General features: G+C 54.4%; 6 protein-coding genes across 6 annotated transcripts; 5 read left to right on the top strand and 1 right to left on the bottom strand.

The window, feature by feature from the left end:
* Positions 1 to 2,486: 2,486 nt before the first annotated feature.
* Positions 2,487 to 4,100, top strand: N657DRAFT_561539 (uncharacterized protein; the record flags this gene model as incomplete). Its single annotated transcript, XM_062788067.1, has 2 exons — positions 2,487 to 3,431; positions 3,528 to 4,100. The coding sequence occupies 2 exons, from the start codon at positions 2,487 to 2,489 to the stop codon at positions 4,098 to 4,100; spliced, it is 1,518 nt and encodes a 505-aa protein (XP_062652814.1).
* Positions 4,101 to 4,465: 365 nt separating this feature from the next.
* Positions 4,466 to 5,704, top strand: N657DRAFT_50972 (uncharacterized protein). The gene has a single exon (XM_062787715.1). It carries the CDS (start codon positions 4,626 to 4,628, stop codon positions 5,256 to 5,258), a length of 633 nt encoding a protein of 210 aa, XP_062652815.1. The 5' UTR covers positions 4,466 to 4,625; the 3' UTR covers positions 5,259 to 5,704.
* A 2,731-nt stretch (positions 5,705 to 8,435) lies between these two features.
* Positions 8,436 to 10,693, top strand: N657DRAFT_668141 (aldolase; the record flags this gene model as incomplete). The annotated part of the gene is made up of 3 exons (XM_062795435.1): positions 8,436 to 9,382; positions 9,673 to 9,729; positions 10,285 to 10,693. 3 exons carry the CDS (start codon positions 8,436 to 8,438, stop codon positions 10,691 to 10,693), a joined length of 1,413 nt encoding a protein of 470 aa, XP_062652816.1.
* Positions 10,694 to 11,500: 807 nt separating this feature from the next.
* N657DRAFT_639593 (uncharacterized protein) lies at positions 11,501 to 11,970 on the bottom strand (the record flags this gene model as incomplete). The annotated part of the gene is made up of 1 exon (XM_062791796.1): positions 11,501 to 11,970. A coding segment is annotated over one exon (171 nt), but the record flags the coding sequence as incomplete, so codon positions are not given.
* Positions 11,971 to 12,185: 215 nt separating this feature from the next.
* N657DRAFT_639594 (uncharacterized protein) lies at positions 12,186 to 14,037 on the top strand. The gene is made up of 3 exons (XM_062791797.1): positions 12,186 to 12,375; positions 12,485 to 13,374; positions 13,438 to 14,037. The coding sequence occupies exons 1-3, from the start codon at positions 12,318 to 12,320 to the stop codon at positions 13,759 to 13,761; spliced, it is 1,272 nt and encodes a 423-aa protein (XP_062652818.1). The 5' UTR covers positions 12,186 to 12,317; the 3' UTR covers positions 13,762 to 14,037.
* A 3,114-nt stretch (positions 14,038 to 17,151) lies between these two features.
* N657DRAFT_639596 (uncharacterized protein) lies at positions 17,152 to 19,154 on the top strand. The gene is made up of 2 exons (XM_062791798.1): positions 17,152 to 17,499; positions 17,660 to 19,154. The coding sequence occupies exons 1-2, from the start codon at positions 17,458 to 17,460 to the stop codon at positions 18,974 to 18,976; spliced, it is 1,359 nt and encodes a 452-aa protein (XP_062652819.1). The 5' UTR covers positions 17,152 to 17,457; the 3' UTR covers positions 18,977 to 19,154.
* The last annotated feature ends 644 nt before the right edge of the window (positions 19,155 to 19,798 follow it).

Below are 19,798 nucleotides of genomic sequence, written 5' to 3' on the forward strand. Positions count from 1 at the left end.
GACAGGGAGACAGTAGAATACTTAGCTGTGTGGTGCTGCTAACTACCGAAACCAAGGACCTGGCCGGCTACAGAGATACGCTCGCAGAGAGATCTGTACAAGGCTCTTGACGGGTGGAGAAACAAAGTGAGAAGGCTTGCAAGGAAGGTGATCAGGTGGCTAGTATGCTCTGGGAGGCTCCTGGAGTATAGGCTAGCTGTGTAACGGGCTGAGCCCGTAAAGGCCTCGGCAAACTCTCGGCTAAGACTCGAGATCCGGTGGACTTCTATCTTGTTCGATATCGGCGCACAGGCCAAGGATGTGGAGGTATACACCTCCCCCGGGGTTTTAAAGGTTAGCGCAATACAAGCCCCACCGACTAACCAAAACAAGCAAGCAAGTAGAGATACTTTGATGGAAGTAGAAAAATCATTGATTTTTTAGTACTCTGTACTTCCACCTTCCGCTGCAATTACTTTCCGTAACCTGTCTGGCATCGAGTGCGCTAGCCGAAGTAAAAGATCCTCCGGAATTGCATCCCATGCCTCCTGAATAGCCATACGGAGAGCCGCAAGACTAAGTCGTTGAAGATCTGGGTAGTCGTCCTCGATAAAGTTCTTCAGCCAGTGCCAGAGGTTCTCTATCGGGTTGAGGTCAGGGCTCCGAGCAGGCCACTCTAATACCTCAAGTCCAAGTGCCGTAAGTAGACGCCTGGTTGAGAGAGCTCTATGAGCAGCAGCATTGTCTTGTTGAAAAACAAATTCGCAGCCGTTAGACTCCCAGAACTGCCGTAGAAGTGGAAGTATAAGTTGTTGATATCTCTCGGCATTGATACCCCCGTATCCCTTCTCCTAGAAGAACCCGGGTCCCTTATACCGTCCAGCGAAGCAGCCCCAGAACATCCAGCCGTGTGGTTTTTGCCGAAGAAGTGCCCAAGTACGAGGGTCTTCAGTGTCGTGCACAGTACTCCACCGCTTCCACGTAGGGGTATTGGTAGCCCAAGTCTCGTCGCTAAAGATAACCTTCTCCCAGTCCTCAGGATTAGGTCGCAGAGCCAACTGCTCCTGTGCAAAGGCGAGTCGTGCAGCCCGGTGCTGAGCAGTTAGTTCAATCCTACAGGGGCGTTTCCTCCTCGAGTAACCCATTAATCGTAGAGCATTGACGATCGCAGTCTCTCCAAAGAGCTCAAAACCCGGGATATAGTGCTTCAGATACCCCCATGGGAGCTCGCGGAAGAGGTTATCGGCTTCGAGGTAGTGGCGGAGAATCTCTTTCTGCGGAGTACGGATCAGCGGAAGTCTGCCCACATGCCCAGTCTTCTGAGGAGTGACGGGTCCGTCGCAAGCGCGTTGCACCTGCCGCACAGTCACTCCTAAGGCGTGGGAAATCGCCTGATAGGACCACTTGGCATGGTTGCGCAAGGCTCGCGCCTCTATTTTCTGATCTCGGGAGAGTTCCTGGGCGCGGCGCCGCGTAGATGTCGTGGCTTGGCTCGCAAGTTCTGTGAGTTGCGGATGCCGGATTCGCTGACACTGCAAGCGGTAAAACCGCTCCGCGGCAGGCGAGTTATGGATGCTTGTATGGTTGATCAGAGCGCGAATATCCATCTAAGGCATGTCCATATTAAATAGTACGACTGGAAAAATGCAAGCGTTGTTGGAAGGTACTTTACGACACAAAATGCTACGGAAGTGACTTTGTAGAATGGCAGAGATTTCTATCGAGCTAAATAACGTAATGGCTGCTCCTTTTGGCAAGCCGGTGGGGCTTGTATCACGCTAACCTTTAAAACCCCGGGGGAGGTGTAAGACGGCAGATATCTTGCATAGTCTTTCACTCTTTTTCTTCTTTCTCCATTCGAGACAAACTCGTAGAGTCGTCACCAGCTAGTTGCAATATACTCCTGGGACCGTTACATGCTGTATGGCTAGAACTAGGCTAGTTCGCTGGCCTAGTCGGCCATTTGCGCCTTTCTTTTCGCTATAGTGAGTAGATTTAGGACTTCAGACTAGTATAGGGGAGACAGAGGTTTTTAGTCTAGCTTTGTAGGCATAGTTTTCCTTTGTAATTAGTGGTAGAGGGTCCGGCGAGCCCTAGGGCATAGCGGTGTAGGAATAATAATAAATAATAATATTATACGTTAAGTTCTATACTATTTTTAACTTCTTTAATCTTATTAGTTAGTTTAAATATAATCTAGGTATTAACCTTACTTAGCATGGAGCACGGACGTTTATATATATAATATATAAAGAACTGGCATGAAATATATTTTGATCACTTCTCCACTCGTTTGTTTGCCAAGGCTATTTACAAAGTAGCTACTTAGCTAACCATTAACCAGACTCTCAACTCTTATCACTCCGGTCAGCTTAACGCTGCCCCCGCGGGGAGAGCAGTGCTTTTTGTTGCCTTAGTCGGGCCGTGCTGCATCGTTGTTCTTTAATTCTGCATTTTATTCCTTCGGTTAAGCGCTGCGCGGCGCGGTATCGAAGCGCGTGGGCGCCATGGCCGACCGCAGTGCCCCACGTCGAACGATCCTCGAAATCCCCATCCTTAGCATCAAACGATACATTCCGGGCTCTGGCCCGCCTCCGCCGCGAATCGCCCTGCTGCCCCCTCGCGACTCTACTGCCTACATCATCGATCAATTCGTGCTTCCCTCCGACAAAGACCTGAGTCCAGGCAGTCGCCGGTTGCTGCATTACTACATTGGCTTCACCGATCTGCCAGCGGTTAAGACATTAGTCCCATGTCACAAGGTGCTGGACTATGTCTCACCACGCGAGCTCGAGGAGTGGGAGTATAAGAACTTGGCCAGGAAAGAGGAGGGGCGGGCCCGGATGTTGGCTGCGAAGCAAAGGGTCGGCCCTGCGAAACCAGAACCCGGCCAGCCGCCCAAGGTCCCTATGGAGGATGTTGGCCTGCCCGTGCTGAGCTCGCAGGACCAGGCCCTGTTGCTCGCCGAACAAATCGCCGGCCCATCCCTGTCCACACCCAAGAAGAGAAGGTTGAGCCGGGTCTTGGACGCGGAAGCGGGAGACACCATCAATATGGATTCTGACGACGCCGCCATCCACCGGCAACTGCAAGGGGATCCCGATTTGGAGGACATGGTGTATGGGGATGACGTGGAGGCCGATTCTGAATTCGTGGATCAACTCGCTATTCCATATGGCGAGACGCCTTCCCGAGCTTCCAGCTTGATGCCGCCTTTGCAAGGCTCATCACGTAACAGTCCAACTGCGAGTTCAACCGAAGAGGGCCCGTCCCGTTCCGCTTCAACAGACCCGTTACATGCACAGAGCAATGGATCTACACCAAGCAGGATACATCCCGCATGGGCACGTGCATTCGGCCGGCAGAAGCAGAATGAGACGGCCTGGTCCCTGTCGGCGAACACGATGCCATCCGAACGCTCAACAACCACATCAGCACGGCCTGCGTCGGGAGTTACGAGCAGATCTAAGCTCTCCTCGCAATTCTCCACCCCCGACATCGAAGCCCGTTCCGCAAGGGCTCCAGATCTGTCAGCAAACAAGCGGAAGAACCAGTCCAACGGCAAGAAATCTTCACACAGCAAGCAGCCCAAAAAGAAGAAGCAGAAAACCGAGCCGGAACCGAAAGCGAAAGCGGCAGTTGACGAATGGGAGGTCAAGGATCTGCTCGACGACCAATGGTTCGTTGAGCAAGGGGTCAAGGTACACAAATACCTCGTCCTCTGGGAAGGAGATTGGCCCGAAGACCAGAATCCTACGTGGGAGCCGACAGAAAACGTCCAAGACCAAGCCCTTCTCAAGCGTTACCAGAACAAAAAGAAGGCCGGCCTGTTAAAACCGCCCAGGAAGCAGAGGACGCTGCATCGATCCCTGCCGGGAGCCAAGTACTCCAGTGTTGCTGAAGCTTTCGAGGCCGGGATTGACGAACAGACGGGGCCGGCAGCTGCGGGCGGGGTGAGCGATGCAGAGGGGCCTGAAGAGACCTTCCTCGTGACGGAGAACGCGGGGTATATCATGGTGAATGGGAGGAAATCAGCACTGGCACCGGCGGCACCGCCACCGAGTTTCGGGTCGTTCGATAATATGTTGGCCAGGTACAACCAAGTATTCCCGCGGGTGTGAACAGCAAGCAGATCAATAGACAGCGAAGCTCAAACGCACCCAAACCCGATACGTAACTTCGCCAGCCACCTGCAGCGGAAGTGGCCTCTGCGTGTTGGAGTTTCATGTACATATACAAAGGACCTCGGGCGGAGCACGCCGGCTGGGTCGCCTAAAGTCAGCCGTAACCCGGCCGCCACGCACCAAAAGCCTTCCACACCGCACATGTTCCCGTGGGCGCCACCGGGTCGCCAAGAAGTCTCCGTGGCACCAAGGGCCCCGTCCCCTCCAGCCGGTGGCGCGATGGGATGAGGTTCCGGTTACAACACCACGCAACAGTCGGGTATGCCGGGACTGGGCAGTCGGATGAAGATCCTCCAGGCACCTGCAGGAGTCTCCGCTCATCGCCGATGCAGGAGCAGGAGAGGCCAACGAGACACCAGCGGTATACCGGTGAAATCTCCTCATCCTTCCCCAGAGATGTAGCCAGCGGAATGATGATGAACTCTCGCCAAGACCTGGCCCTGCCTAAATTCGCTGTTGCGAATGCGAAGTGAGTACCGCAGGAGGGGCAGTGACCTTGAAGCCACAACTTGTGGCTTCAAGCACCTGGACATGAAAGACCGGAACATGAGCCGAAGGTTGGATCTGTGGAAATCAGTCCGCCCAACTTTCAAGGAAAGTGGAATTCTGACAATGCACAGCCTCAACGACAGACAGATGGCACACACAGACCCCCACAGCGAGAGCCAGCATGAAACCAGGGCCTCATGTTTCATGAGACCACGCCCTAATTACTCTCACTCAAGCACGGCAGCATCCGCTCCTCTGCCCCTCCCACTTGAGGGAAGCAACGTGGTCTGCCAGCTCGTTGCTCACCACAGCCTCATCATCCCACCCAAAGTGGGCAGAACCTGCCGATCGACGGCTAGCTGCAGGAGGCTGCATGTGATGGTCCGCTCGCGTGGGGGTTTGGACTCCTGCATGGATGTGACATCGGTCTCAAGTCCGGTGCGGGACGTGCTTGCGCACTGCCTTTGCTTGAGGAGTTGGTCTCGGTTGAGCTTTGATGAGGCATGGCTCAGTCGGGTGTCTGGTATCAGAAGGCACTGCAGTGGAACAGTATGGTGCTTTTGGTGGCAACCTTCCGCATGGTCACGAGACGGTACACTTCGATGAGGCTGGGAGATGGGATGGCTCCGGCGACCACCTGTTTTGGAGCAGCATCTGCGGTGCGGAAGAAGTGTTCCCCTATCTCTGACCGAGATGTCTACAGAATTCCATACCTACTTGATCAGACATTCGTGTTTCTAGTTGCTGGCGCACCAATTGAGATTTGAGAAGTCGGGGACATCAACAACCATCATTCCGACCTGCCGGTGCTACAGATACTACCACCACTACCTAGACATCACTGCAATACCACTCACAGCTGTTGACATTTTGATACTGAATCATGTCGATCATACCACCAGAGCTCCTTACTGTTGAGGTAATTCCTTGAACTTATGTCAAAGCCCAGCGCATGACACGGCCACCATGCTCCTTCATTTCAATGCACAGTGACTGGTGACATGGCCAGAAGGAACATCTTCATCTTCGTGTCAGTCGCAGCAAACAAAGCCATTATCATGGTATTGGATGAAAGCTGATGTTAGATCTGGCTCAATCGAGAGAAAGGCATTTAATTATTCATGAAACATCTGAGCAAGCCTTTGTGCCCTCAATGGAACTGCTGGTATATCCACATTTACCCCTGATACCAACATAACCTCAGTCACCATCACCAAACGCTACATGAAGTACTTAAGGTATTCAGTCATCATCCCCACTGTCACCATGTACCCATTCGACAATGACATAACTCAGTATGTCCTCAACTGTCTGATTCGGCAGGGAGCCGTCGTAATTCCAATGTGCCTCATCGTGCCGACTTCAATTTACCTATCTCGCGGTGATTATCGGATGTGTGATCAAGTCTGGGCTGTTGCTACAGTTTGGGGAATGACCTTGAGGGCTTCCTAGGGGACTCCATGAAGTGATGAAGTGCAATGGTTAATATTTTTGTTAATCTTACCTTCCTCGGCTCGTTTCTTTCTTGCGTTGTCTTTGTCTTCTTCTCTTTTAATCATCTCTTATCATCTTTAACGTTTTCAGCCCTTTTCAAATTCTATTAAACTCACACCTGCTCAAGATTTTGAAGTAGGGTCTTATTACATAATACGACGTGAGAACTAGCAGGTAAGTAGGATCCACGATCTGTCAGACAACCCAACAACACTGAATAAAGTAGCCATAACACTTTATGCCGTTTGATGTGCAAGTGACATCATGGCCATTTGACAGCTGCAGCCCCGCTGTCGAGGATGCGGCAAGGCTGGTGTTATTAGGGTATATATTCCGTACCGACGGAACTTATGCTTGACCAGCCCAGTCGGCGAGACATGAGGACAGGGGCATTGCAGGGGCCGGGGTCTTTTCAGCTTGGGTGGGCAGGTCTCGTGGACATGCTGGGCGTCCGAAGGATCTGCTGAGCTTGGTCTGGAGATTACAGGCCGTACGTTCATCCTGCAGCGGCGAGAACAAACCCTCCAGGCCAGGCGAGCCAGGCAAGCATCTGTGATTACCGGGCGTGTTCGAACCGTCAGTCGGTACACCTCGTGCAACTTCTGGCTTCAAGAACAAGCCAGCTCCCAGATGGGGAAGATCCCAATTCCCGTTACATAGTGAGAGTGTATATCCGTAGCGGGACCAGAAAGAGCTAGGAAACCGGGGCAAATCCCCCGAGATCCCGGCACTTTTGGATTGGTCGGGTCTCACGTGAGAGTTTGTGGACGCAAGGGATCGACAATTGTTTCGGCTTCAAAATTTCCGCGTGGAAATTTGACGCTTGCTGGCTAATCTTGTCCTAGGCTCCGATCGCGGTGGTACCACACTTCATGGCGGATCAGCCTGAGCCATTCCAGATCAGACACATGTGTACATGTAATGATGAAGGTGTCTCAGGCCATCAATCAATCATCAGTCAGTACCACGATGAGGTGGTAATGGGTGCAGAATCGGCTGCGCTGGGGTTGCACTGCCGCTGAAACATCATTCCCCACCGGCAACCAGACTGTCGGAATCCTGGTGGGGAACGGCATGCAAATTGGCGAATCGCTCCACATCTCGGTGAATCCCAAACCCGAACCATCATCCATTTCCATTCATTTGGCACAGCTTCACACACCGCTTGCTGTTTGAAACGTGAGATGGGAATTCGCCCCTGATGATTTTAACGAATCGACACCCAAGGAACAGGGGCGCTATCGTACCTTCTTTGGACGGGCGTGGGGGCAGTTCCAAAAGTGGAACAAGCTGTGTGTTGCTTACCAGTCCGCTCCCTGATCGGTTTGTGCAACAACATGGTTTGCTTTTCCAATATCCCCATCGGCTTTCCTTCTGCCCATCCTCCTTTCCGATCCCAGGTGGATTCTTACACATGTGGTCAGGGAATGCAACCTGAATCCTCGCTGAAAATCCCATTAGTTCCAGACATCTACCATCACTCCGACTTATTTTACTCTAGAGGTGGCATCAAACAGGTCACAATCCCGATGATTCTGAGAAGTAACCATTCCAAGCGGCTCTCCGCCCATTCGCTGGCTCGCGGCCCACGACGAATGCCCCTGGAACACAGCGAGCCTGTAGCCCTGGAAGGTTGTTCTCGTGATCACCTCGGGACACTCAACTGACCTGGATCGTACCACGCAAGCCCAGGGCTGTATCACAATTTCCATCAGCGTTGCCGCGTTGGAGGCGCTCTGGGCGTTCCCCAGCGCTGCTTGCGTCGCCTGAACGACCCCCACGCGCGCCCAGTTCCCGAGTGGGCAACTGAGCAACACATGGCCCCCTTAACTCCAGGGCTGCCACCCGATGCGAGTGAGAGCCTCACTTGTCGGCGGGGCTTGTCTGGTGATCCTCGTTTCCGCTGAAGTTCTAACTCCCACTTCCCATAATCCTAGCTTTCCCATGCTCCTTGTTCTTTTCAACGTCCCAGCCCCGTCCCAGCCCATTCTGAACCCGGTCTGACAGTTACTTTTCAGTGCCCACAGGCGGGACATAAATACCCTGAACCTGCCCTTGGTTGTGACGCTTGCCCAGGACAAGATCTGCATCTATCGTCTCAACAGCCTACACCGCTCAATCCGTCCCGCCGCACCCCGTCATCTCAACGCCACCAAACCATCCAAACACGACGGCGGATACACACAACTACACACTACAATGGAGCCATCATCACCAACCAGCCTCCCACCCACCCCACCAACCGACACGCCACCCACCCAACCTTTCCCACGGGGCGTTTACGTCCCGATGCCCGCCTTCTTCACCCCCGCCGACACCATCGACATACCCGCCACGCAGCGCCACACGGCGCGGCTCCTGGCGGCCGGCGTGACAGGCCTGGTGGTGCACGGGTCCAACGGCGAGGCGGTGCACCTCTCGCGGCGAGAGCGGCGCACCATCATCGAGGCCGTCGCTGACACGGTGCGGCACGAGACCGACTCGCTGCATACGCCCGTGCCCGTCGTCGCGGGCTGCTCGGCGCAGTCAGTGCGCGAGACGGTCGAACTGTGCCGCGAGGCGCGCGAGTCGGGCGCCACGCACGCCCTCGTGCTGCCGCCGGGGTATTATCGGGGGTTGATGGATTCCGAAGGGGTGGTAGGTTATTTTGAGCAGGTTGCCGAGCGCAGCCCCCTGCCACTGCTCGTGTACAACTTCCCCGCGGCGGCGAACGGGGTGGACCTGGACTCGGATGTGCTGTTGAGGTTGGCGGGGAACCCGAGGATTGTTGGGGTCAAGTTGACGTGTGGAAATACGGGGAAGCTGGCGCGGTTGGTCGAGGGGGCGCCGAGGGTGAGGGGCGGCAAGGGTGAATTCTTTGTCGGTGGCGGGAGCGCGGATTTCATTCTTCAGGGGTTGATTGTGGGAGCGCATGGGACCATCAGTGGGTTTGCCAACCTCGCGCCCAGGGCGTGTGTGAGGATTGGGGAGCTGTTTGGGGAAGGGCGAGTGGACGAGGCCAGGGAACTGCAGCATGAAGTTGCCAAGGGTGACTGGCTGGCGATTCGATACGGGTTCCTCGGTGTCAAGGCTGCCATGCCCATCTTCCACGGCTCTGCAGAGGCATCATGCGCGGTACCAAGGTTGCCGTTCAAGCGGTTGCAGGAGGATGGGGAAGCAGCGAGGGAGATACGAGAAGGTATGGCGGGAGTGTTGGAGATCGAGAAGCGGTTGGCCGAGGGGGCTGCTGGCGAAAGGTAAACCGAGTGCTGGTTCCTTGATCGCGATGCTCTTGGTACGCCGCTTGTCTTGATGCATTTGAATCGGGAGAAATGAGATAAAATCATTAGCGCTTTGTCGTTGAAGACTTTGGGTGGCTCGGGACCCGGAACTCAGGCGACATGGCTTGGATGTAGCATTCTTACCTCTACTTACAGACACTAGAGCGCAAGCAGAACCCTTTAGCACAACAGAGCAAAGGATCTCAATTTATCCAACTATGATCATGTGGTATTCATTGAGCTAGACGCTGAGACCACAACCTAAGTAACGAAATCCTCGAGACTGGAAAGGAACCTGGAATATCCGAGTTTACAATCCCATGGTGAGCTTGTTTCCAGCGATAAGTGCCTCCAGAATATGCGGAGCCCAGCCTCTATAGTCCGAGTCTGCAAGGCCGGTATATTATGTAGGCAAAGTGAGCCCAGGTAATTGTAGCAGCGGCGGCGGTGGACGTTGAGTGACGACTGTCGCCCTTTTTCCTGGGTGGTACATGCGAGGGCTTCGCTTGAGACCCCGGTGTCGACGATAGGCGAGACGATGGATATGAGCCCGTTTCTGAGCAGCGTCGGGGTAACCTCTCATATCGGACTGGTGGACAACATGGGGTGTTGGTGTCGAGCCCACGCGCCATGTCTGCCTTGAATTTTGTCGAACACAGCGTGACCAGAAGACGGTGGGCCCCGAGGTTGTTGAATGGCACGCAGCTTCATGGAAGTGTCAGAACACGGACATGGCCCCGAGAGATGAAGAAATGCGAGGAGAAACCCAAATTGGAGGCTGAGAAGGAAGGCTGAGGTTAAAGCTGACTAAGGGATGGGTGGTTGTGCTTGAGTTGTGTTCCGTTGGTGTCTGCTGGGGACAGAAATGATAGGAACAGGCCCACAGTCGAGACGGTCGAGACGATGACGTTGGTAAAGACGTTGTTGCCCAACGACAGGCTTGAGTCGCTGCCCATCAGCATGTCGTCCCCGGCTTCGTCGTCCCAGGGCGCGGGGAAACGAAAGCGGAACAACACGGCCAGCGCTCTCGACATGGACCCGACACACCTCACCCAAATCGTTGTCGAGGCGGCGGCGCAAAGGAGGAAATATGTCGAGAGGCAACAGAGGATGCTGGAGAAGTACCTCCAGGACATGATCCGTTGGCTCATGTTCCGAGCCGACAGCAACCGTCTCTGCCGCTTCTTCGAGCTGTCTGCCCTTGGAGTCCGGCTCGCGGCTAGGAGAGAAAGATCGGAGCGCATCCCTACCTTTTATCACAACCGCAATGTGTTTACTTGCTGCTGACAGTGTTCAAATTGCGTGCAGTAGTCTGACGCGTGATGTAAGTGAGCCATCATGTTAGTTTTGTGAAGACGCAAAGCTTGGGTACATCATTGTTTGCTTGACAACCATGAAGCTGCACTAGAAATGCAACTTGAAGCAAGTCCAATTAAGATCACAAGGCAGTTGCTGCTGCTGAGATGCTGAACACCCTATTCGGAGATTACCTCCGATTGCTCTAGTCAAGTCCCGCAAACTTAACTGCCGTTGCCTACCTTACTCCACTCACCGCTAGAGGCCCAGTCTTCACTTCCAGCTGCAAATCACAGAGCATAATGGCACGATGGAGTGTTCTGGATACTGGTATCAAGTATCAGGAGAGAAACTATGAGATTGATGGCCACGTTGATCTCGCAAGTAGATGACGTGGATAGCTCGTGCTGACCGCGAGACTCGCAAGCTAATTACATTGCAAAGTAACTACAGTACCTAGGTATCTAGAGCGCCCAACTGATTTGTCTTCTCGAGCTCTCTGACAATGGTAGCCATGTTTCCTGCGGTCGTCACAGTAATTGATTTGGATTGAACCCCCAGGCCGATTATTGGAAAACATTGGGGGCCCTGTTCATCCTTATGCCATTCATTGCACTGGGCGACGGAAAACGGGCCAGGACGCTAAAGCATAACCCCAACAGACCGTGGACAAGTGCCGCCATGATCACACAACGCTCTAGGAGCGTCCTGTCGAGAAACGGGATCATGCGCTACTAGGTTGGCTTTGCGTTCGTATTTGAAGCCCAGCTTCCGGAATCCAGGATAAGTACATGTGAACGAGGCGAGAAATCAACTGAATATCTTTATTGCAGTGTGGCCCGGGTGGTGCAACCATGGTAGTTCGGTTATCAACTTGTCCGACGTGGAAGCCCGGGTCTGATAAGTTACCCCTTTTGCATGTTCTTTCGCCGGCATGCTGCTCTCACCCCTTCGTAAACCTAACGTAGAACACAATGAAACTCGAGCATCTGAGGCTTTTACAAAGTACCGTGCTATTAGTTCTCTTCTCGTGTTGACTGTTTGTCATAGGTCGCCGGTCGGACATTTAACCGGCGAGCCCTCCAGAGGCGTAGTTTGGCCTTCGTGGTCTTGTCCCGGTCGATGATGCCGCTGCTGGTAGCGCCCTCGAAAGGCGCGTTGACGTCGAGGCTGCCATTCTTGGGGCGTCCTCGATGGGTGGTTCAAGGGATCCTTCCAATCATGTTTATCTCTTGTCTTTTTCTTGCCGGGAACGAATCCAATGAGATTCTCTGAAAGACAGAGCACCATTTGTTATGTTGACATGAACGGGTAACGTTACCGATAAGTGTGGAAACGTCTGTGCTTAAGTAAGCAGCTTGGGAGCCACTGACGGAAACCAACCCCAACCCTCTGACGCGACACCCATAACAAAACAAGCCCCGCTCCCAGCCTCCAATCACTTTCTGCTGCTGCACTCGATACCTCGTACTTCTTACGGTATTTCGAATTCCACGCGTCGCAACTTTCACGAAACGACACCACCCCATCGTCATCCACGCGGGATCGACGGCCGTATTTCGAACGAAAAACGTCTCGCGCGGCGATAAAACCTGCGGTTTAGGCGCTCTTCAAAATGCCTCGGCATACGGATCCTGATGTCCATGCGGCATTTGTCGAGTTCCGCGCTGGCCGTAAGTCCCAGTCCCGATGCCGTCGAGTCTCGACTTGACAGTACTGCGTATGTTACTTACCTCATCGCGGCGCATTTCGGCTGACACCTCTCGTTCTCCACACACATAGCGGACGACAAGTGCATGTCAGTCCAGTGCCTGTATTGCAATACCAAGCGCGCAAAGAACACGACGCGCCAGAAGCAGCACCTCCTCCAATGTGCTCCATACCTCCAAGCCCACCCAGAGTTTGCCCTCCAGGCCTCGGCGGCCGCAGCCGCCGCCGCCGCAGCAGCTGCGTCGGCACCGGCTGCAACAGCTCCTCCGCCTCCGCCACATCCAGCACAATCGACTCCAATCCCCCCTCCTCCCCAGGCGACTAACGATGTGTCCCACGGAGCTCCGGCTCAGACGCCCATTCCGCCCCCGCCGTACGCAACCGATGATGTCGTGGGCGCGCACATCACCTCGAGCTTCATGCCGAACCCTCGAATCAACGGATCGCCGAGTCAGGGCCGTCCGTCACTCGCGATGACTCCAAATGACAACCGGCCGGCTCAAAACAATGCTCAGGCCGGCGATGGGACACCCGCAGCCAAGAAGCAGAAGACGAAGCCGTCCCCTGGCTCTGTGTACGAGATACCCCTGCGCGATGTCCACGCCGCATTCGTCGAGTTCCGGGCCAAGGAGGACGACAAATGCATGTCGGCGAGATGCAAATACTGCAATCAAGTCCGCGCTAAGAACACCTCGAGGCAGAGGGAGCATCTCATGGTCTGCCCCGGCTATCAGTCTGTGCTCAAGGATAAGATCCCTGCCAACAACCTGCGGCACCAATTCGATGATGACGACGTCGCGGCCTCGCTGGCCCTGCCGGCCCCGGTTGTCAGCCTCGACTTCCGCATGAGTATTCGGGTCAAGCCGAAGCTGAACGTGGGCGCGGGCACCTCGGGCCGGCAGAGCTGGATCTCGTGTGTCGGTGGGCAGTGGGCCGGCAGCTGGGGCAAGGGCGTGCTTCTCGTGAGCGATCCTCTTGTTCATTCTTGTTTGTCAATTCAGTACTAACACGCAAGCCAACAACAGCCCAGCGGACAAGACACCCAGACAACTGTTAAGGACACTGCCACCCGCATCGACGCGCGCTACCTGATGCAGACCAACGACGAGCACCCCGCCCTGATCATTTGCAAGATGACCGGATGGCTGACGGGCGAGCGGGACGTCATGGAGAGGCTGCAGGACCCTGTCGCCGCTGACAACGTCGCGGCCCACCGTTACCGGCTTCGCGTGAATATCGAGCTCGAGACGGGCGACGAGCGCTACCAGGAGGTCAACACGGGCCTGTGGACGGCCAGCGGCTGCAGAAGGGGCGCCGAGATTGTGTACGACGCGTACCGGATTGGCTGAACTGCCACCCGTGCGGTCCGTTAGACGGATGGGCAATGAGGATTTGTCTACTCATGTTCACCTTCACTGGGTGGAATTTCGGGTTATTCGTTGGAACTTCAGGTGATGCCTTGCCAACATTCGTCAATGTTTCAAACCATGTAATTACATCGCAGCGTTAGGAACTGGGTGCTGACGGGGGTAAACTGCGCTGACTTTCCCCTTTAGCACGACGTATCTACCCCCGCCCGCCACATGTACTGCGCTGGTATCTTAATCTACCATATCATCTCAATCCGTTCCATGCCTTAGATAAAGTGCAGCAGACTTGTTACATGATCATGATTGCCGACCACACAGATCCCAGCCCGGAAAACCAAGCACGAGTATTAACTCAAAACGAGAATGTCGTCGGCTAACAAGAACCACGGCAAAGGCAACCTCTCCGTCAAATTGAGTATCTACGACTAACCACCTCTTCCCTGCTTTGCCGCCATTCCTAGGTTTCATCCGTGTTGATGTCTCTGTGCCTGCGATAACTTGATAGGTTCTTTTAAAGGTGCGAGGCCGGCAGCATGAAGACTCGCCATGATAGGGGACTCGGCAGTTTTGAGCGTATTTGTACCTCTGTTAGAGTTAGGAGGATTGCCTGTTGGCTGAAAGAAGGCGGTCCTTCAACCTTTCCTAGACTGCTCGCACGCTTTGGAGAATAGGTGTTTAGGACTTGCTTGGATGATCTGTCGTTGCCGAAGCTCTTTTTTGGCTTGGATATTTGGCATGGTACAATACAACTTGAAGCCGTGGCAGTTGGAGATGAACCACCTTCTTGCCCTAGGACAAGATGTTGATCCCACCTACTGCAGGGCTGTCTACAAACCTCGCGCCAGGACGACTCATGGCCTGAGACCCTTCGGATTGCCGCTAGCCAGCATTGGGTGCCCATCACGAGGCACGAGGCCGGTAACGTTATTGAGATGACCCGGATGCATTCACCCCCAAGCTGCACCCCTCCTGTTTCGGAAGTTTCGCGCAGCACCTGCACGTATCGTACGATTGACCTGTCATGTTGTACTGCGCCCGGCGCCACTTCCTCAGCCCCGGCGGGAGCGGCTGCAGTCAATGCGGGCCCGGTTCAGCAGTGGTGAGATCGGCGTCCGCAGCGCCGCGAGACATTTGGAGGGAGGCAGTCGGGCGCTCCCAACCTTCAAAGCAAAAAGTTCCGTCGAGACTCAGATTCCGCCCGAACAAGCACTCGGAACATACACAGTATAGTATTCTGAATCGGGTTCATCAAGAGACTCGCTGCATTCCAGATCCCCATCCACACTTTTCTGTGGACGTCGCAGGAAAGTTAGCAAGCCTCGATCTCCATGGTCGCCCTATCGGCTCGGCTGCAGTGCAACCTAGCCACGTCGTCGGGACGGACGCCGATTCGCTTAGGGTGAATAGATACAGTAGTTATTAGCGAACCACGAACCGCCGTGGTGGCACACAGAGTCCGGGTCAGCTTGCTGCAAGACCGTGGCAAGCAGCAGCTCTGTCTGTCGTTACAACTCTACCGGTTCCCACAATACTGCACTCTCACCGTAAAAACGAGTCAAAAATACGGATCCGTACTACGCGGCTGTTTGAAGATTGGCCGTGCGAAAGGCGACGTTGAATTAGCCTAGCTCTTGGCGATCGAGCTTTGCCGACTGATCCCGCCTGGACGCTCCGCAGTGGGTCGCTGTGGGAAGTGTCGACAGCGTTCCTTGCTGATTTTGAATTTTCTGTCCATTTGGAGAAAGCAAGCTGGTATGGAGTAATCCCTTTGCAGGAGCCACGGCGCAAATAGGAGAAACGGGGTGTCTTGGGAGATGCTTCTGCGTCTCTCGGATGCTGCGACCGCTGCATATCTGGCAGATCTTCAAGCTTCCGATTCACTACGGATCCGTATTGGGGCTCCTTTCAGCATTCATTCAAGTTTGTTCAGCTTTCCTACGGAGTACTGGCATAGATGTTGCTTCTGTCGACTTGCCGCCAAGACACAAAGGCCACCGCTTCCTCCCAAGTAGGCAATCCCTTCGCCGGAAAGTCGGGGTTTTGGTCGGGACCGGCAAGCACAGCACCTGGCAAGAACGTGTGCCGAGCCCAAGCGCCAATACTTGAATCCCAAAATCTGAGCGATCATATTCTGGTTTCTGGGCAGAATGGTCGGACAGCATGTCCAGGTCCAAGTGCCATTCACGGCCTTTTGAGTCACAGTCTCACCGGTTTGACAGGGTGCACAAACCTAGCGGCCGGCCGTTGCTGACCAATGCCTCAGCGTTTTCTTCCAAACCTAACATGGATCGCTGAAGGTCGCTGCTTGGGGCTACTGTAACAACAAGAATCCTGGGCGCGTGTTCGCAAGGGCTTCCTGAACCAGGTTCTAGATAGCAATCAATGTACGGAGTAATACCTAGTCCGACACGCTGCGGAGAGAATCGCATTGCTGCAGCAGCACTCAGCTCCCTGACTCGTATCAGAATCCCGCCAATGCAATGCCCAGACCCTTTTCGCCTGTCTTTATCCCTGAGAGACGACGCATCGCTGCAGCTTTCCGTCAACAGCCAACAGCCGACATGTGCCGCCTACCCACAAACCCGCAATGGGGACGATGCAGCCTGGCCTTTGCAATCCTACGGGAAGACTATGGCCGCGATCTCTAGGAAATTCACTCTCAGTGCAAACTGAGCTGTAACATGGAGGAAAGTTGCAGCTAATGCTTGAGCGCGGGATCTGGTGTTCCCTCCCAAGGCGCATTGCTGAATTCTTGGGTGCTAACGTCGACCAGATTAGACACAACTCACAAAAGCCTATATGCGGGGCTGTACAAGTGCCAGTCCTCCAGAACCATATGGTTCTGGCTTTTCATCCGCCTGTTTTCTCACCATCCCTGGGGAGCTGGTATCAGTTGGCCAAGGCTATCCGTACCCCCGACACACCTCGGCATGGGGGTATGCCACCCGAAGCCCCATGAGCGGCGAGCCCCACTTCATTGCTTAATTGGTGAGAGGATCTACAGTACTTGGCCGATTCTGGACCATCATTTGCTCGAGGGACCTTTGGGACGGCTGGTGAAGGATTTCGAATCTTGTCCAATCGCCTCTGTGTGCTCTAGGTCTTGCTGCCAGATAGCGAGTCAATGCAGCAGTGTACTTGTTTGCTAGCACTCTGCACGATGTGTTCACGGGCACTCTCCCCGGCACGTTTGCAGCGGCGCCGCCCGCCCGGAGCCACAGCAGTTGGTCCAGAGAGCGCCTGCCCAACAAGCCGAGAGCGGGGACGCGCATCAGGCTTGCTTCGCTTGATACCGTGGGGGTTACACACACCATAGGGGCACGAAGGCGTAAACGGAGCGAGCTTCTGTAATCAAGTAACTAATCCTCGGGCAAGAGTTCAAGGTAGGGCTCCAACAGGCATGTCGGCATCTACTTAGGTCGTGCTTCCGTCCCACGAGACTGAACTGGTGATCTGGAGGGGGTCAGAATCGGCAATGCCACCACAAATCCTTATCGGTTTAGCGCAGACCGTCTCGGCCGTCCAGAGCTGCCTTTGCCATCGGACACGCGCCGTCGGCAAGGACAAGTCCTCTCAGTGTCATCCGACGTCCATTTATCTCTGCGCAGAACATATGCCACCCTATCCTCAGAACGCTGGCAAAAGCGGTCACTTCCATCGGAGTAGAAGCATACAATGAATCACAGTCAAATTTGGTCTGCTGATGGACCTTTACAGGTACGAGTTTGCTTTCACAAAGCTGCCCCCTACACTGCTCCCTTTCCCCTAGGATCAACCCAGCGCCTCAACCCCAGAGAGGTTCTTGACCAGTTCACTGCATGAGACAAATGGAAGTCGACTACCAATGTCCTGACTTCAGACAGCTGATGTAATCCAGGCCTGTATGTTGCCAGCGGACTACATCACAGAGCCGCTTATCGACGACTATTGCCCTCGATGGCCCTCTGCTCAGGAGCAAGGTTGCCAAAGCGCCATCGGCGAACACTTTGTCAACGGAGACCAGCATAAGCCTGTTCATGACTATGGAATGCTTAGTCCAGCGCCCACAGCTACGGCAGCATCGCCACCAAATTGGTCCGGTGACGGTCCGTCCACCGTCAGTGGTGCTTGGGCTCCAGTAAGCCCTATCAGCCCAAGTGAGGTCGGGTTTGGAGGCGAAGGGTTAGGCATTCAGCTCGGAGTCATGCCCCGCGCATCTGTAACAACGACGCCGCCCACGCTTCAAGTTGGACCTCGAAGTTGGGCTGCCAGCGCTGGCCTCGATGTATGCAACAACACGTACTTGGGTTATGCCACAGCCACGTCACTACCTCATAGAGTGGGAGTTCCCGTCGGCTTGTATGCGCGCTGGACCGGTGAGATGGCTGCTCCGAATCTGCCAGATGAGTCTTTTCCACAGGCAAGCTTTGCGATACCTTCGGACTCGGCCACCATCTGGAACAACAACCCACGAGTCCAGCCCGAGCACACCCTCCCACCTCGGCAAGCCGATCCCTGCATACCCAACTCCCTCTCCAAACGCTCCCAATCCCGAACCCAGCAAACATCAAAAAGGGCCAACCCATCATCCACACCCCTCAACAAAACAACGGTTCCCGCGGTGACGACAACAACATCAACAACAAGCACGAGAATAAGAGAAGAAGTCCCCGTCAGGCCAACCCCCAACGCCGCAATAAGCACCAAGCCCTCCACCAGCACTAGTATAACTAAAGGCTCGACCCTCCGCACAGCAACCCGTCGCGTCAAGCGCCCGGCGTCGTCATCCCCAAAGCCAGGTGAGCCGCCGGAGCGCCAACGGGCGCGCGCCAACCACAACCTGGTGGAGCAGCAATACCGGCACCGGCTGCACGCGCAGTTCGAGGCGCTTCTCGAGGCGCTGCCTGAGAGGATGCTTGACGGGGAGGGGCAGAATAATGATAGTCCGGATGGGGATAGGGCCAAGGCGAATAATGGGGGAGTGGGTGGTCGGGATGGAAGCAAGAGGCGGCGGATGAGCAAGGCGGATGTGCTCACGCGGGCGGCGAGGGTGATACGGGATTTGGAGGGGGATATCGAGCTTGTGAGGAGGGAGGTGGAGGGGTTGAGGAGGGAAAGGCAGACGGTGCTTGGGAGGGTTAGGAGTGCTTGGGAAGGTCGGGATGTGGAGGGTCGGGGTGGTGGTTTTGCTCTTGTGGGTGAGAGAGGGAGTTGACAATTGCGAATCAATAGTTGAGATTGGAGCCCGGTGGGGCATGATTAGGAGGCAATCCGGCTTATAAGGTAGTTTGGGTTCTTAGCTGGATTTGACGCTTCTGCTTCGCGCTGGGGCAACTTGCAAGGAGCTGCCCGAACCATGCAGCTTACAGAAATGATGAGACCACTGCTTCACGTAAATTACATGTTTAAAAGCTATTCTGGGACATAGATTCAATACAGCCAATTTCTCGACCTTAGAGCGTGTCATCGACAGGCATCGTTGCCTCTCCATGCATGCTTTATATCACGGTAGCTGGCGTCTGAGTTTGAACAATACCGTACCCAACGTTGATGATCTTTGTTGTATTTCGGCTCTGGAAAAGATGGTGACCATATTATCATGGGCTTGTCGTCTAAGTGCACACGAGCGCTAACCCCAACTCTGGATTCAATATTGTACTTTTGACAATATCGTGTGCGATGATGTCCACACCTCGTCCTCAGAACCATCAAAACCCAGGCAAGCGTCGAGGTCAATGCAAGCAATGTCAACACGCCTATTCAGAGCTACTGTGTACCAACTGTCTCTCGATGTCGGGCGCCAGATCTAGGGACTAGAAGTCCGGGCCAAAAAATTGAATTCTGGGGTTTCACAAAGTGGAACGCCCAAACGCGGTGAGTTTATCCGTGCGCACTTGGGTGTGGTAATCCGAAATTTCAAGGACTATCTTGAAACGTGAAATGGGAGTTATCATTTCCAAAGCATAAATTTGCACAGGTTTCAGCTAACGTACATGATAAGCGAACGTCCCAGACAAGCGAACGTCCCACAAATCCA

This window comes from Parathielavia appendiculata, assembly GCF_033297405.1.
Source record: "Parathielavia appendiculata strain CBS 731.68 unplaced genomic scaffold N657scaffold_1, whole genome shotgun sequence".
Taxonomy (NCBI): domain Eukaryota; kingdom Fungi; phylum Ascomycota; class Sordariomycetes; order Sordariales; family Chaetomiaceae; genus Parathielavia; species Parathielavia appendiculata.